Raw genomic sequence first — 16518 nt, forward strand, 5'->3', positions numbered from 1 at the left:
TATCATTCTATGGCTCATTTTGATTTATAATTACAACACAACAATAAAGATATACAAAAATGGCAACAGGACTTCCCAAATCTACATGTCATTGCAGGAATAGAAACAAGAGGGAAGTACAAATTGGGAAAGGATTTGATTTTTTGTCTATTTTGGAGAGAATCATTGATGTGTTAAGTAAAAATATCACTATCTCCCCTCCCTCACTCAGAGAAGGGAGAGGGTAGGAAGTGGCCATGTCTCACTGAACGCCCATGGAGGGGTGCCAGTGGGACCAGTGAGAGTCTGCGAGTTGGAGAGGTGCGCACGTGTCCTGTGGAAGCAGAACCAGAGGACTGTGGTTAATGGAGTGACGGTACTTCCGGGCTCTGTCGGGATGAAGAATACCTCTGCTTCCAGGCTGGATGTGGACTCCTGTGTTCCAGCCAGATCTCTGGTTCAAGAGCTTCTCAATGAGAGCCATCTAGAGGGGTATAGGATGATGGTGAATGGAAATGAGAGGCGAACTAGTGAATGCTAGGAGGATAAAATATTCTGGGAATTCAAGATGAGCTACCTCTACTGATGGAGGAGGCAGGATGATGCCCAGGGACACTCAACAGCTTAGTAAAAATGCCAACGGCCAGCTCCCAGACCCTGCCTTGGCAAAACTGCAAAGAAAACCAGGGGACCTCTTCCACAGATCTCCAAACCTGAGATGTGTAGAGTATACTTAACATGTCCATTTTTGCAAACATTATCTACAAATAATAGGTTAAACATTATTTCTAGGTGTTTTTCTCTGACCCTGTTTGTTGTTAATTTCTTGCTTCTTCCTTTTTTTTATTAATTCATTAGATCTTGCACAAAATCTTGCTTGGCAAGTGGAGATTTCCAGAATATTAAAGTTGGAGAAGATTTGGGGGACTCTTTTCTTTCCATCTATAAATTCATTCAACATAAAAACTTTTACACTGAACTCCTGCCATGTATCAGGTACTATGTTAGGCAACAGGGACAAGACCTGGTGCTAACCAAGATTGTGTTTGGTGAAAATCAACATCCCCCAGTGTTTCCTAACTAGAAAAAAAATCCACCATTAAAAAATATGTCTTAACTTTCTCATAGATATATATATCTTTTTATAAAAAATTCTATGTGTTTGGAAAAAGTGAGTTCAAAGTGGTTGAAGCAGTTATCCACCATATTGATGGATAACTTCCTTGAGAAGCCCAAGCTAGACAGCTTTCCTGTGAGATAAGTTCATTTATCCACTCGGTCAAAACCTTGAGTGGTACTCTTCTTTTCTAGTAATATATTTTCATTAAATATTGCCTTTTCTAATATTTATCACAGCCTTCTTTTTGTTAGTTTCCATGGAACAACTCTTTTTCATCCTTGACTTTCAGTATTTCTGCACCATATAAATATCTTATAAAAATTAGCGTACAGAATTGTATCATTCCAACAGTCTTGTGCCTTTCAATTGGAGCATTTAACCCACAAATATTTAAGATAATAACTTAAAAATCAGAGTTTGAATTTGCCAAGTAAGATACTGACTTTCTGTTTGTTCTTTCAGATTAGGATCCCACCTTCCTTAGTTTTAAAAACTGCAGGATGGTTTTCTGGGTGGCTTTGCGTGGACTCAGTTCTCCTGTTCTCACGTGCAGTTTTCAAAAATAACTATAGACTATGCTACAGTGGACTGGAGGGAAAATCTTGGGCTCAGTTTCCATCTTCTCCTAGTACCAGGACACCATCAGTGCTTTAGCCTAGCCACTGCTAGTTCTCTAAGGTGTAAGACCTAGTGTGAACTGCTTTCCAGGGTTCCTTTGCTGCAGTGCAAGGCTGATGTGAACAGAGGAGCTTTCATCTACCCTGGCAGTTTTTCTTTGCTTAGAGGACTGGCTTAGTTCTCTTGTCCCTTGGTGCCGATTAGTAAGGAGTAAATCTGCTTCACCTAACTTGAGCATGTGAGTGTGTTCTGTCTCAGGAGACGCTGGAAGCCAGTGCACTGTAAACCTGCTTGCTACACACATAGTTCTGCACTAATTTATACATTTGTAGTTATAATAAAACATACATATCAGAATTTAACACTATTTTTTAACTTCTTCTAAGATAGTGAAGAAAATTTCCCTTGCTACTAAAAGTGTATTTAGACAGGCAGCATAAAAATAGCCAGGAAACTTGTTAGGAATACAAAATCTCCAGCCCCACAACAGACATTCTAACCAGAATGCAAAATGTGTGTGTGTGTGTGTGTGTGTGTGTGTGTGTGTGTGTGTGTGTGTGTTGCTGAGTGCTGAGGATTGAGCCTAGGGGTATTCTACCTCTGAGCTTTACCCCATCCCTTTTGATTTTTTATTTTGAAACAAGATTTCACTAAATTGCTAAGGCTGGAATTGTACATATAATCTTCCTATATCAGCCTCTGAAAGTACTGGGATTACAGGCATGCCCCACCATGCCTGTACAATTTGACAAGATCCACAGATGATTAACATATGAAAAAGTTTGATAAATACTAACTTGTAACTTCTAAACTCCATTTATTCATAATTTATATGCCATTTTCATGCTTTTCATGCACTTAAATTTTATTTACCTTTTAAACCCACAAGGTGTCACTGTTTAAAAAGTCTCTACCATCCTATACTCCTTTGAGATGTATGACTACAATGCATCAATAAAAAATTTTTAAAGAGTCAATATTCATTCATATGTACCAACAAATATATTTTTCATTTATATTTATTTCTGCATTTTTGAAATTTCATCCAAGGAAAATTTTTCTTTTGCCTGAATAACACATACACATACTCATTTGAGTGTGTTTTTTTAATCAAGTTTTTGTTTGAAAACTTATTTCCTATTATTTAAAAACCTTATTATGGAAACTGGGAATGGTGACACATACCTGTAATCCCAATACTTGGAAAGCTGAGATAGGATTCCAGAATTTTGGCCAGCCTCAGCTTTAGTGAGGCCCTGCATAATTTAGTGATATCCTGTTTCAAAATAATAATAGTAATAATAATAACAACAATCGAGCTGGGGATGTATCTCAGGGGTAGAACACACCTGGATGCAATCCCCCATACCAAAGAAAAAAACTTTATCATGAACTTTTTCAAATATATAACAAGGGAAATAGTATAAGAAACCACTCAATCATCCTCTATGATTATATGTGGTCAATTTTTTTTTATATTTTTATTTCATACTCACTGATAGACATATTCACCCATAAAGATTTCCATGATAGCTCTAAAGTACAAAGACTTTCTCTCCTTAGTTTACAACCTAACTCTGACATTATTTATACTTGAGAGATTAATATCATCAAATATCCAAAATGTTCATGCTTCTTTAATCATCCTGCAATTTTTGTCTTCAGGATGTGTGTGTGTGTGTGTGTGTGTGTGTGTGTGGTCCTGGGGATTGAACCTGAAGGCCTTCTATCTCTGGGCTATATTCGCAGACCTGTTTTTTAATATTTTATTTGGAAACAAGATCACACCAGTTGCTGAGAGCCTAAGTAGCTGAGGCTGGCTTTGCACCTGCATAATCCTCCTGTCTCAGCCTCCCAAGAACTGGGCTTACAAGCATGTGCCACCATGCCCAGCTTCAGTTTGTTTTCAATTAAAGCATCATTTATATCTATCTCTCCTTCTCCCACTTTCCTTACAAATATTTTTGTTTTGAACATTTTTTGTCACTTTTTAAAGTTTTCCATAGCCTAAATATTGTAGATTACAACCTTATGTCGGTATTTAAATGGTTCTCAATATACTATACTTCCTATAAATCAGTACATAAATTTTGAAACTTGGTAATTTTGTTGCTAGTTATTGCTACTTTCATTGGAGGTACTGAATATCTGATTACTTTTCATTTTACATGAACTTCTTTGTGAAAATGATCATAGTCTCCTTTTTATTTAACTATCAGTTAAAATACTTCTATCAAGAGAAATTAATCCTCATCACCTCTTCGTTATTCTAAAGTATCTATCTTGTTTTGAAAACATTAGGATAAATGTTTAATTACTCCTCTTACTTTACAGTAGTTGGTCAGTAGCAAATTAAAAAAATTTTTTTTTCAGTACTGGAGATTGGTTGGAACCTAGGAGTATTCTACCACTGAGCTACCAAAGACCTTTTTATTTTATTTTGACACAGGGTCTTGCTAACTTACCATACACTGGCCTTAAACCCGCAATTTTTCTGTCTTAGTGTCCTAAATATCTGGGATCACAGGTATGTGCCACTGCATCCAGCAATAAAGATTACTTGGTGGGGATAAACATTACAAATTCATATATTTATATGTGCTTAATGTGTTTCTATCCATTTCAGTTATCTTCTCTATGATGCACAAAGGTCCCATTCTTGGCTGGTAGAGGTAGAAGGAATAAGATAGGTGGAGCCAGAAGTGGTTGCACATGCCTGCAATCTAGAGAGAGAAAGAGAGGGAGGGAGGAAGGGACGAGAGGGAGGGAGGGAAGACAGAGATAGATAAAAGAGAGAGATAGAGATGAGATAGAGAGATAGAGAGATAGAGAGAGAGAGAGAGAGAGAGAAGAGGGAAAATAAGTGAAGGATGAAGAAAGAATTATTTTAGTATGAAAGCCTTCCTCAGTACCTTCACTCCCCAAGCCAGGGCCATGACTCTTCAATTTCTGGGAAATTTGTTTAAAAATCTTTACTCATTCACTCATGATTACTACCCTGATTACTGTTAACTATCCTCAAAAGGAGTCTCTATTGATCAGATAAGACCACACAAGAAGCCGGTCATGGTGGCACCAGCTTGTAATCCCAGCCTGATACCAGAGGATCACGTTTCATGGACAGCCTCAATTACTTAGTGAGGCCCTTCGCAACTTAGTGAGACCCTGTTTCAAAAATAAAGAATAAAAAATAGGGCAGGGTTATAGCTCAGAGGTCAAATGCCTCTCGGTTCCATCTCCAGACCCTCAAAAAAAAAAAAAAAAAACACACACACACACAAAGGATTCTGAAAGATGACCATGACCACCAAACAGGAAACCCATTCACTTATGATAATTATTGTGAGCACTGTCAGCCATCCCACCCATGATTAATATAAGCAAAAGAGAGACCCATTAATCAGGCAATGAAGACCCCACTTGAACTCAAACATGACCAAAACCCCAAACCATCTTGTGATTACAGGACTGATATCCTCACATGCCCGCCTCTCATCAAGTTTCCTATCAAAGGAGACCTGTGGACCCCCAAAGGGCACTGCCGGTTTCCAGATAGTTTGCATTCTCCCTTGAATATGTTACTTCTCAAATAAAAATCTGTACATGTCTCTTGACTGGTGTGTGTGTTGAATTCTTTTCTGTCACTGTTGCAATGTGGATTTGAAATGTCCCCAGCCTGCAGATAGTAGACTAGGTAGCCATGTTGGAGGTGAGACTTGGCTGCAGGGGAAGAGTCCCTGGGGTATGGCTGGGGACACTTTCCTTGGGTGGCTCCTGCAGCTTCCTGCTCCCCCACCAACCCCTACCACCATGACAGGACAGATAGGAGTCTCACCTCGCTCTCCACTCCCCATCATGATGCACTGAGTATCTCCACCCCCAGCTCCTGCTTGGCAGCTGGTGAAACATGGACCATATACATGAACTAAAATCTCTAGGATTGTGAGCAGATCAACTTCTTTCTCTAAGTTATGTGTCAGGTGTTAGGGACAGCAGTGAGAACACCGAGTCACATAAGCCAAGGGTGTGCAGGTCCTGAGTCAAGGACCCCTTTTTCCCACACGGGGAACTCCTTGAGCCTGTCTCAGCATTATCTCATCTCCTGTGAATGTATGAACACTTTCATGTTGGGGACAGTTTGACATGACCCTAGTTGCTTGTGACTTTCCTTGCCATGGGTAGTTCAAGATTTTACAGGTTCATCTTGTACATTTAAAGCCAGACCAAAAATGAGCCATTTCTCTAAGAAGGTCTATTGTCTTTTGGTAGGGAATATTATTTCAACAGCACAATATGACCATAAAAGATATTCATTGCAATTTGGCTTTTATTTCTGGGCCTTTACAGTGGATAAAGATGGTTGAAATTGTTATTGTAAGGTTAATTTATATGTAGAGAGAAATGGGGAGAAGTACAAAGTTCCATGATACAGTCATTTTGAATAGGTCCATTCTACATGACTGAGCATTAACTGGATAGTTGTTTCATTGTACTTTTAAATTTTGCTCCTTATTCATAAAAATTTTCATATTAAAAATAATTCTAAAATAAAATAACCATATCTAAGCCGGGCGTGGTGGCTCACACTTGTAATCCCCACACTTGGGAGGTGGAGACAGGAGGATCCGGCAGGTTCGAAGCCAGCTGTGCTGGCTTAAGAGACCCTGTTTCCAAATAAAAAAGTACAAAATAGGTCTGGGAGTGTAGCCCAGTACCACCAAAAAACAAACAAACAAAAACATATCGGGCTTCTATATTTATAAACACATTTCCTCCATCTCAGTAGCTAACTCAAAAATTATTATAATCAAACATGTGCATAAAAGAGCATCACCCTCCCTTTCCTTTCCAATATAGAGAAATTTCAATATTTTCTTTTTCATTAAAAAAAATCTGACAGATTATATATATATATATATATATATATATATATATATATTTTTTTTTTTTTTTTTTTTTTTTTGTGGTACAGGGGTTCCTGGAAGACCCTTCTACCTCTGGGCTACACTCCCATACCTATTTTATATTTTTTTACCTTTGGAAACAGGGTCTCTTAAGCCAGCATGGCTGGCTTCGAACATGTGAGATCCTCCTGTCTCCGCCTCCCAAGCGCAGGGATTACAAGCGTGCGCCACCACACCCAGCTACCTTATTCCTTTTGACAGCTATAGTACCCCATAGTGTATTAATACCATAATCTTTTCATGGAGGTAAATTTTTTTGTGTGTGTGGTTCTGGGATTCCTGAAAACCCTTCTACCTCCGGGCTACACTCCCAGACCTATGACCTATATTTTTATTTGGAAACAGGGTCTCTTAAGCCAGCGCGATCTTCCTGTCTCCGCCTCCCAAGCAGGGGATCACAAGCATGCACCACCACGTCCAGCTGGAGGTAAATTTTTAAATATTAATCTACAAAATCAATAAAATACCCTAAGAAATCACCATGAGTGAGCTGGGTACAGTGACACATTCCTGTAACCCCAATACTTGTGAGGCTGAGACAGGATTCCAGGTTCCAGCCAGATTAGGCTGGGCAACTTGCTGAGAACTTTTTTCTTTTAAAAAAAAAAAAAAAAAAAAGTTGCCAGGAGTGCAGGCTTGTAATCCCCGCGACTGGGAGGCGGAGACAGGAGGATCATGCAGGTTTAAAGCCAGCCCTGATGGCTTAAGAGACCCCGTTTCCAAAAAAATATATAAAATAGGTCTGGGAGTGTAGTCCGGAGGTAGTAGAAGGGCTTCCAGGAACCCCAGTACCACCAAAAAAAAAAAAAAAAAAAAAAGTCTGGGAATACCGTAGGGGTAGAATGCCCTTTGGGTTAAATCCTCAGTTACTGCCACCACCCCAAAACAGTAACAACAACAAAAGGCTTCTTAAAAAAAAAAAAAAAAACATTAATAATATAAAATACCTAATTGGAATAGCTCTATAGCAATTTGAGACTGAATTTGTAATTTTAAAACTCTCCCCAAAGAAAATCTCCAGGCAGATGGTTTAAATGAAAACTTCTGCCAAAACTTTATAAAAAAAGACACTAATTCTATACATTCTTATCCAGAAAACAGAATGAAAAGAACAATTACTTTATGAAGCTAACATTTGTCCAATGTCAGTCAAATCTAATCAAGGATAATAAAAAAAAAAAATACAGACCAATATCCCTTACAGTAAGTGCAAAATCCCTGACCCAAAATTAACAGAGAGAGTTCCATAATAAATAAGCAATACAAGTTGACAAAGGGAGTTTTATGCAAAGCTGGCTCCATATTTTAAAATCAGCCAATATATCCCAGTTTGCTGACAATCTCAGCTACTTAGTGAGGTGTTTTGCATCTCAGTGAGACCTTGTTTCAAAATAAATAAAATATAGGACTGAAGGTGTAGCATGGAGGTATAATGCCCCGGGCTCCAACCCCATTACTGCAAATATATATCTATAGATAAATATAGATATCTGACAGATAAGATATATATTCCTTCTGACAGCTAAAATGTACACCATAGTGTATTAATCCTCTAATTTTTTCATGGAGATATTTTCAAATATTAATCTAGTGACTATGGAGACTATTTAGAGTCCCTATTATATGTGTCAAAGAAGAAAGTAAAGCCCCAAAATAAGCCCTGCTCTGAGGAAACTTAGGCCAGTTAGTAGTAACTAAATAGTGCCTTAAAGAGTCCTGCCAAAGTATCTGCAGAATCAGTTTCTACAGCATGGCTCTCCTATCTAAACCACCCATTTATCTACAGCGCATTGGATACAGTAGAGTGGGACGTCCTCCTGGAGGCTTTGGCCATTAGGATTACTGTGTGAACATCCACTCGCCCATTTCTTCCTCTCCATCAATCACCATGTTTAAACAAGGCTACTTCTGATTTATATTTGGGAGTATGTGTTGAACATTTCAATGTACTCTGGTTCATTATCATTTTATCCATGTGTACAGAAAGTAGAGGTAGAATAAAAAATTTGACTAGTATTAAAGGTATATTATGTGTTTTATATATTTTATTGGCATATTATAATTATACATCATAGTGAAATTTGCTGATATAAATATACATGCACATAGCACTTGGTGAATATATTATGGTTATTTTGCAAAGAAGAAAACAAATGATACTCTCATAACTCTCATAACCAAAGTCCTTGAATGCAGTTAAACAAAAAACATGACACAGAGATCATTGACTTAACAAATGAATAATTTTATTAAGGGAGAAGGACAAGATTGGTGTTTACCTCAGTCAAACCACTCAAGAAAACAAAGCGCACATATTATACAATACTTTGGCTTAGAACGTATTAATAATATCAATGTTAAACCTGATGTTTGAAGAAACAAATTGGACATAAGGTGTAAAATACAAACCATGAAAACAAAAGCTTGCATAGATGAATTAATGTAGATGTACAAGTGGCATTTACGGAAGGCTTGAGCACTGGAGAGTGCCTTAATGATGTTCACCACCTCAACCTTCCAAGACACATGAAAGTAACCAGCACCACATTTCTCATTTTCCTCAGTGAGGTTATGAGCAGGAACAACTTGTGCTGTATGAAGGTAAATTGAAATAGACTGCTTCCATCAGCCTCGTTCAGATGGGTTCATACATACCCACCAGGACCTACCACCGGTCACCTTTAAGGCATCCACAAAATGTCCCTCACAGTTTCACTTAATCTCTAGATAGGCATGTGGTTTGAGGTGGCCTTTGTTTTCTGTCCTCAGACAGGCAACTTATTCTATCAAGGTTCTCTTCAGCTCCAAGAAATAGCTATTTCAAAGCTGCTTTTGCCTCTGGGGCTTGGCTATACTTTGATGAGCACTTGGGATGACATCACATTTGTTTTATAAACATATCCACATTCCAAATAGCAAAAGAGCTCTTAGTAAAAAATCTGAAGTGCCAAGGTACTGTGTAGTCTTTCTCAAGAATTAATTTTTCCAAATTATAAGATAAATAATAGCATCATCTGGAATATCCTGAGCAGCCTGATTTATATGAGCAAACTTCTTTTTAATTCAGCACCTTTTCAAAATATATATTACGCTGGCATGGATTCTTCTTGGGAAACCCCATATTATAAAGAATTCTCATTTTGAAACACCAACCCTTATATGTTATTTCCCCAACATACCTTCTCATTACTTCTAATATTTCAAGAAATGAATATTGACTTGCCTGGATGAGGCAGGTGAGAGGTATCGCTATTTCTGAGAAAGGGCATTTGGCTTTCAGTTATAGCAAGAGCTAAAGTTACAGCTTATTCAAATTTCAGAGAATAATTCAATCAGAAGTGAAAAATTCTAACATCAAAAACCCTCGGGAGGCTGAGACTGGAGGATCGCAGTTCGTGGACAGCCTCAGCTACTTAGAGAGGCCCTCCGCAACTCAATGAGACCCCGTCTCAAAAATAAAGAATAAAAAAATAGGACAGGGGGTGTGGCTCGGAGTTCGAATGCCCCTGAGTTCCATCTCCAGACTTAAAAAAAAAAAAAAAAAACATTAGAAACAATTTTAGCAATTGCAGTCTGAAATTCAGCGCAACAAAAATGTATCCTAAGTATATGCCGTTATGATGTAACATGGCATCATAGATCATATTCTCTGAACTCTCTCTTCACTGTTCTCAATACTTGCTCTTTTGTGAAAGAAATGTTCACATCATGCCCTGCCTTTCAGTTCTTTTATTCTTTACACTTGAACCTAAGCATTGAATAATGGGCACCAAGTTGCACAATGAATTCTGCCCTGATCTGAAATGCTACCATCAGCACAATGCTGGCTCCCTATGCTATGAAAAGTTACTCAAAAACAGAAAACATTTTCTACCTTGCTGAGAACACACAAAAGAATATAATTCATTCAAAACATGTTATTAGGCAATATTCAGATGTATATAAGGGAAAGAGAATGGCTTTGAGAGCCAGACATTTCCACATATCAACATGATAGCTTACATGAGTGTGCTAAATTTGTGGCATCACAAAGAACCTTTAAAACACCATTTGGTGTCTTCCTTACCACAGCAAATTTTCCTGGTTAATTTTCTCATAAAAATAATAGAATACTCTTCACAATCAGAAAATCCCCATTTCAAGTAAATGTCCTTTTTCCCTCTCTACTTCTTTTTTAATGGCAAGCACTTCTATATACAAGGGCATTTTTTAATTTCTCACAATCTGACTGTTCCACTGCACACTAGTACTGTTGGAAATATCTTCCACATAGTCCCCATAAAAAAAGACAGTACATTCTCAATTATTCAGGCAGTTATCACCTGGTATAAAGCATCTGAGCAGGAAATTCTGAGCAGAAAATTCTCTGCTTTTCTTTGTGCTTTTGATCATGCTTCTGCTTACTCAGAGGACTGAGATGATGTCTACATTTTGGTGAACTGGGTTAGCCACAGCACAGTAGAGAGGAGGTCCAAAGCTCCAGATGACAAGATGCCTGGGGGTCATCTGTGAATTTTAGATCTCAGTGGAGAGCTGACTAGCATTCACATAAAGAAAGGACACTGACCTCAGTCAGAGTCAAACTAACTTAAGGCAATACTGCTCCTCACAGACTCTGCTGGCATTTTAAAGTGCAAGACACATCAGAAAAGTGACTCTGTAGTATTAATATTTTCCCAGTTTGCCCTTAACTTTTGACTTTTCTAAAATAAATTTTAATATTTCTGATGACCATTTGTTAAATGCCAGGAGCTACAAAAGACCAGTTCGTCCCTTTCATAATTTTACATACTACCAGGGATAAGAGTCTTCTACCAAGAAGCTGGATGACATTGTATCCCATACAGCATTAACAAGATAAGCCTATAGTCTGCTTCTCTTTGGCCATATTACCTACCACGAGCTAAGAAGAAAAAAACCATTGTATCAACAGATAATCAGGTATGGCTTTAATACTCACAGGCACCAACAGATACATAGAGAAAATGAGACCATTTCATAGAGTCACTTCTCTGACTATGAGCAGTAAGTAATGGACATAGTAAGTACTTTGAAAATCTCTTTTTTATTGAAAGATCAGGTTTTGACTTTTGATTGTTTCTAAAAATCCGGTATTATCAGAATATGGCACAATTGTTCAGTGAAATCTACCTGAACAGTGTTCCCTTCCAATGTTAACAATCCCTACCCAAATGGCATCCTCCCTCAAAAGGGGAAAAAAGTATTTGACCTCACACTCTCTTCTATTCTCAGTTCTTCTGTTTATACTGGAGTCTCAGTCTTTTATTAAGCTGAAGATATTAGTCAATCATCATAGTTACCTTCCAAGAAAATTACTGATCAATGAATCTTCTTGATATTTTCCAAAGTGATTTTTATATAAAGGCAACACATTAAAAATCAAGGCCCTAAGAAGTTAACCACTTTTGTGGTAAACTGAATGCACCATATTATAGTAGATGTTTCTAATTTGGCACAAAACAAATTTATAGAAGACTAGATAGTATTAAAATTATCATTTAAAAGCTAATTGTTTTTATACTGACATGTTATCTGAGAGAACAGGATGAAGAACTATCAGCAAAGAATTTATTCATTATCTAATCAAGTTTCCCATCATAGCAAAGAGGAGGAAAATGGGTTGGTTCAGAATTTTCTAGAGTAAGTTCAATGGAACTCAAAGCCCAATGTCATACATTTTGTAATATGCTAACCTAGATCCAAGATGCCAATGCCATTCTGTAAAGGTTTTCCTCCTGGGATCATTTATCGCTATTTTTATTTTCTAATTCAGAATTTTCTGTATAATTAAGAAAATAGGCAGTTTTTCTTCTATTTAGTAACTCAATATTATGCAAGGTTACTTTCTGAAAACTTGAATGTTCTTTTACAGCATGTGAACCAACTGTCCAGTTTCCCAACAAAATAATAACGTTTAACAGTGGCTTGAACACTGGAGTTATACTTTTTCAAGTCAGTACATTTAATCTGACCCTTATCTAACTTCTCTCCTGGTAATGATTTACAATAAATTAGGTGGGGGAGGAAACATGTCAAGTAGCCATAAGATAAGGCTCTATAACATATTGTGCTCATTTAGCAAATACTGGTGTTAATAGGGCCTGGCCTCCAGAGAAGATAAATTTAGAAACAAAAGTTTTCCAAGGCCAGGAACACTAGTTATATCACAACATTAAAGCATAATACACTGCCAGCCTCAAAAGTAAATTACATGTATTCCAGTAGTAGGGACAGGAATAAAATAAACACTTCCCCATTTATATAAAAAGCACAAAATAAGAAGAGAACACAGTGAAGAGTGCCTGGCAGCTCATTAACGTACAGTTGTTAGTTGCTACTATCATCATAAAGATCATCATGACATTATTTGAATGAGAAAGAATGAAGATAAAACTGGGAGAATTAGATTTCTACCTCCTTATTCACTAGTAAATAATTACAAATACTCTTAAAAAAGTGTTTGCTTTACAAAAAATAAAATAAAACATACAATATTTTTAAATCTAATCTTTTAAAAGCCTAAAAAAAAGTAACAAATTTTCAATACTGATACTGAATTGGCTATCACATGGGTAATACCACCTTTGCTTACTCACTAAAATAGCATTCTGGTTAAGTGCTAAATGGCCTGGCATGACAAGTATGTCCAGTTAACATTTTACAATAATAAATATGAGTGAATAACATACATGAGAAGCAAAATAAATGTAAAAATTTTAAAGTAAATTTTATCATTGTATGAAATAGAAAAATAAATGTTTATAAAATAAAAATGTGGCAAATGATGTTGCCCATTTGCCTACACTGATATCAAATAAAAATACAGCTGTGTTTTTCTATTTAAAATTATCATTAATTTTTTAAACATGATGCAAAACCACAGGGCAGACAAAGAAAAATATAGCATTGCTATAAGTCAGTAAGGCTAAGTTTTGGATATAGAAACCACTATAAGATTTAACTTAAGACCAGGACTTCCATTTTCCCTTTCCCTACATAACGAAAAATTTCCTATTTTCACTATAACTATTCTAAGTTCTGTTATTTTCCCTTTCCTCCATTGTTCTAAAATGACTATATCCCTTAAGGTTATGTTTCTTTCCATATTATCATTTGCCCAACACTTAACTCTTAAGTGCCACTCAAAGAATGTGTTCTAAGCAGCTTCCTGAATATTATCCAACCGTAGACTGTCTGGAAAGATAAGGCAAACAGAAGGCAGTTATCAGTGAGTGAGTGAGTGAGTGTGTGTGTGTGTGTGTGTGTGTGTGTGTGTGTGTGTAGGGGGATTAACAACTTTTTTCTCTAATCATCTATATATTTTTTCTTAAATAAACACCGTATTTAAATTCAAAAATATCAGATTCATTCAATAAAAAATAAAAGCAAGTAAAGATGAAGGAATGTGAAATGTACATACTATATATGTAAATAGCTTGAGTGCCATTTATATTAGCTAAGTAACATGGCAAATAGAAAAAAGATTGATTTCTTGAAGAGGTACTTCAAGGTCTTGTGTAAAGGAATACAATGCCCATTATACTACTCACTAAATAATATGCAAATATACTTGGATAAAGAACTACTTTGTATCAAAAATGTAATGTCATGTTGAATTAATCCAATTACCAACAGGTACACAAATCATTATTGAGAATTTGCCAACAAATACTGCTATGCATTTTAAGCAAGAAAGAGCCTTCAATCTATAGCCAGAGACTGATGGCATCACCACTCATTCACCCACCTTCCAAACTCACTTTCCTTGGCTCTGTAAGTGAACATAAAACAAAAGAGATACAAAGGTTTTCATTTTCAGTTGACTGCATAACCTGAGTTAAAATTTCAGAGCAATAAGTTTTGGCCAATAAATGGTCCACTGCTAGGAGCTTCAGAGAGTCCTGTTAGCACAGTAAGTGTTCAAGAACAGTGTCAAGGCCAATTTTTCCAAGTGGGTTTATAAGGATATAGATATTTCCAAGTCTATGCATTCACAATAACATATTTCACCTTCTCCAGGTGTCTCTTTTTTGATCCTTAGTGATTGTGAATTTTTTCTTTTCCCAGAGACTAAAAGTCAAAGGCCTATTCTTTGAAATATCATACACTAATACATCAAAAAAAAACTATTTCACATGTTCTTTTATTCTGCATTGCATCCAAATGTCATTTTTCGCTTTATCATTATCTTCATATACCTCTAATTACTAAAGAAAGCCTAGTCTTTAGATATCAAAACTCCATACCTAACAAATTAGTATTTTATAGCTCTAAGATATGATATCCCTGGAAGTATATGCAGCATACAGGTGGCCAATTCAGACACTACATTTTCTTATACTGCCCAAGTGATCAGAAATATCCAGAATATTTTAAGTGAAGTGAAATCATTTATAGTCAGAAAAACACTTGAAAATAAATCTGAGGAATGCAAACATAGGAGAAAAATAATCAATATGAAATGTATTCTGTATCATCCAGTAATATTTGCAACAGTGAGTCCATTTCCAAGGAAGTATCCTAGGCTTTTATTGCTTGTAATGAAAACCTGGAGAGGGACAAAGAAAGGAAACACAATGAAAGACACATCTCTAAAACTCGACAGTTTTTCTCCCTGCCCAAGCAAGATAATTTATCTTTATTCTGTGCATTTCAAGTGGTGCTTTTTTTGTCCTCGATTATAGAATATGTGTACACAGAGTCAAATGTGTTACTTTAATATTATACATCAAATGTATGCCAAGGATAGTCAAGCAACACATCAAAAGAGTGATGCGTGCATAATTTGAGAAAGTATGAGCAACTTCCAGGTACGTCAGATATGATAAAACTGGTGACAACCAACTGATGGAAACTAGGATGTGTGGGTTGCTCTGATTTTTGCATTTATAAAACCTAATTAATCTCATCTTTGAAATAATAGTTTTTTTTATTCTCAACACTGAATATCAGAATATGGAAAAGAAAGCTTTTAAAAAATGTGAATGTCTGGCACCCCTTATCCAGAGATACACTTGTGCAAAGGTATCTTTTAATGATAGCAGAAACAGTAATTTAGAAATATGGAAGACTTCAGTCAGCTTTGGAAAAGGATAATAAAAATATCACCTAGGAAATCTTCAGAAATCTTAATAAGCATCAATTCATAAGACCTAATGTTTGTAAAATCTACTGCAATCTTCAAGTATTTTACTGTATATGATACTGACAACTCTGAATATTTTAATTACCACTATTTTATATTAGAGGAAGTTAAGAAACCATTCTTTTATTATTTGATTTTACAACTCTTACAAAAATATATAGAAATGAATGTATATCCTTGGAAGATACAAATACACCTAACCCTTCAATTTCAGAGATTTAATCCAATGTAGATACTCCTTTTTTTCCCTTACTCCATTTTTTGTTTGCATAAAAGTGTTCTGTGGTACAACTGTGCATATGTTTTAAATCTAATTAACATAGTCATGGGTAGATCAGAAAAAACAGTCAATTCAGAATGAGGATATCATTCAAACACTTGAGATCAAAACTGTTTCAGCTTTCAGAGTTTTTCCGATTTTGTAATATCTGTACATATTTAATCACTTGAGTATCCCTAATCTGGAAATCTGAAATACTCCCCGAATCTAAAACTTCTGATCATGTTAGCACTCAAAAAGCTGTCGAATTAAGATTACAAATTCTCGACCTGTACAAAAAAAAGCAGTCCAACAGATCTAAATGGAGTTCACGATCCCCCTTTAGGTATCTCATGAAAGCTCACTCTGGAGGAAATTGTAAATACCCAGAAAAGCTTGCATTCGGTATAAT

General features: G+C 36.3%; 1 protein-coding gene across 1 annotated transcript in view; it reads right to left on the bottom strand.

Moving 5' to 3' along the window:
• Positions 1-241: 241 nt before the first annotated feature.
• The window catches only part of CCDC50 (coiled-coil domain containing 50), a gene marked incomplete at both ends in the record, with an annotated part of 85447 nt that continues 69170 nt past the window's right edge, over positions 242-16518 (bottom strand). The window contains 2 exons of the mRNA XM_080696550.1: positions 242-463; positions 9091-9272. Of these exons, the coding sequence (XP_080552676.1) occupies positions 242-463; positions 9091-9272 (404 nt within the window). The remainder of the gene's footprint in view (positions 464-9090; positions 9273-16518) is intronic.

Source organism: Muscardinus avellanarius (assembly GCF_963383645.1).
Source record: "Muscardinus avellanarius genome assembly, chromosome: 5".
Classification (NCBI taxonomy): Eukaryota; Metazoa; Chordata; class Mammalia; order Rodentia; family Gliridae; genus Muscardinus; species Muscardinus avellanarius.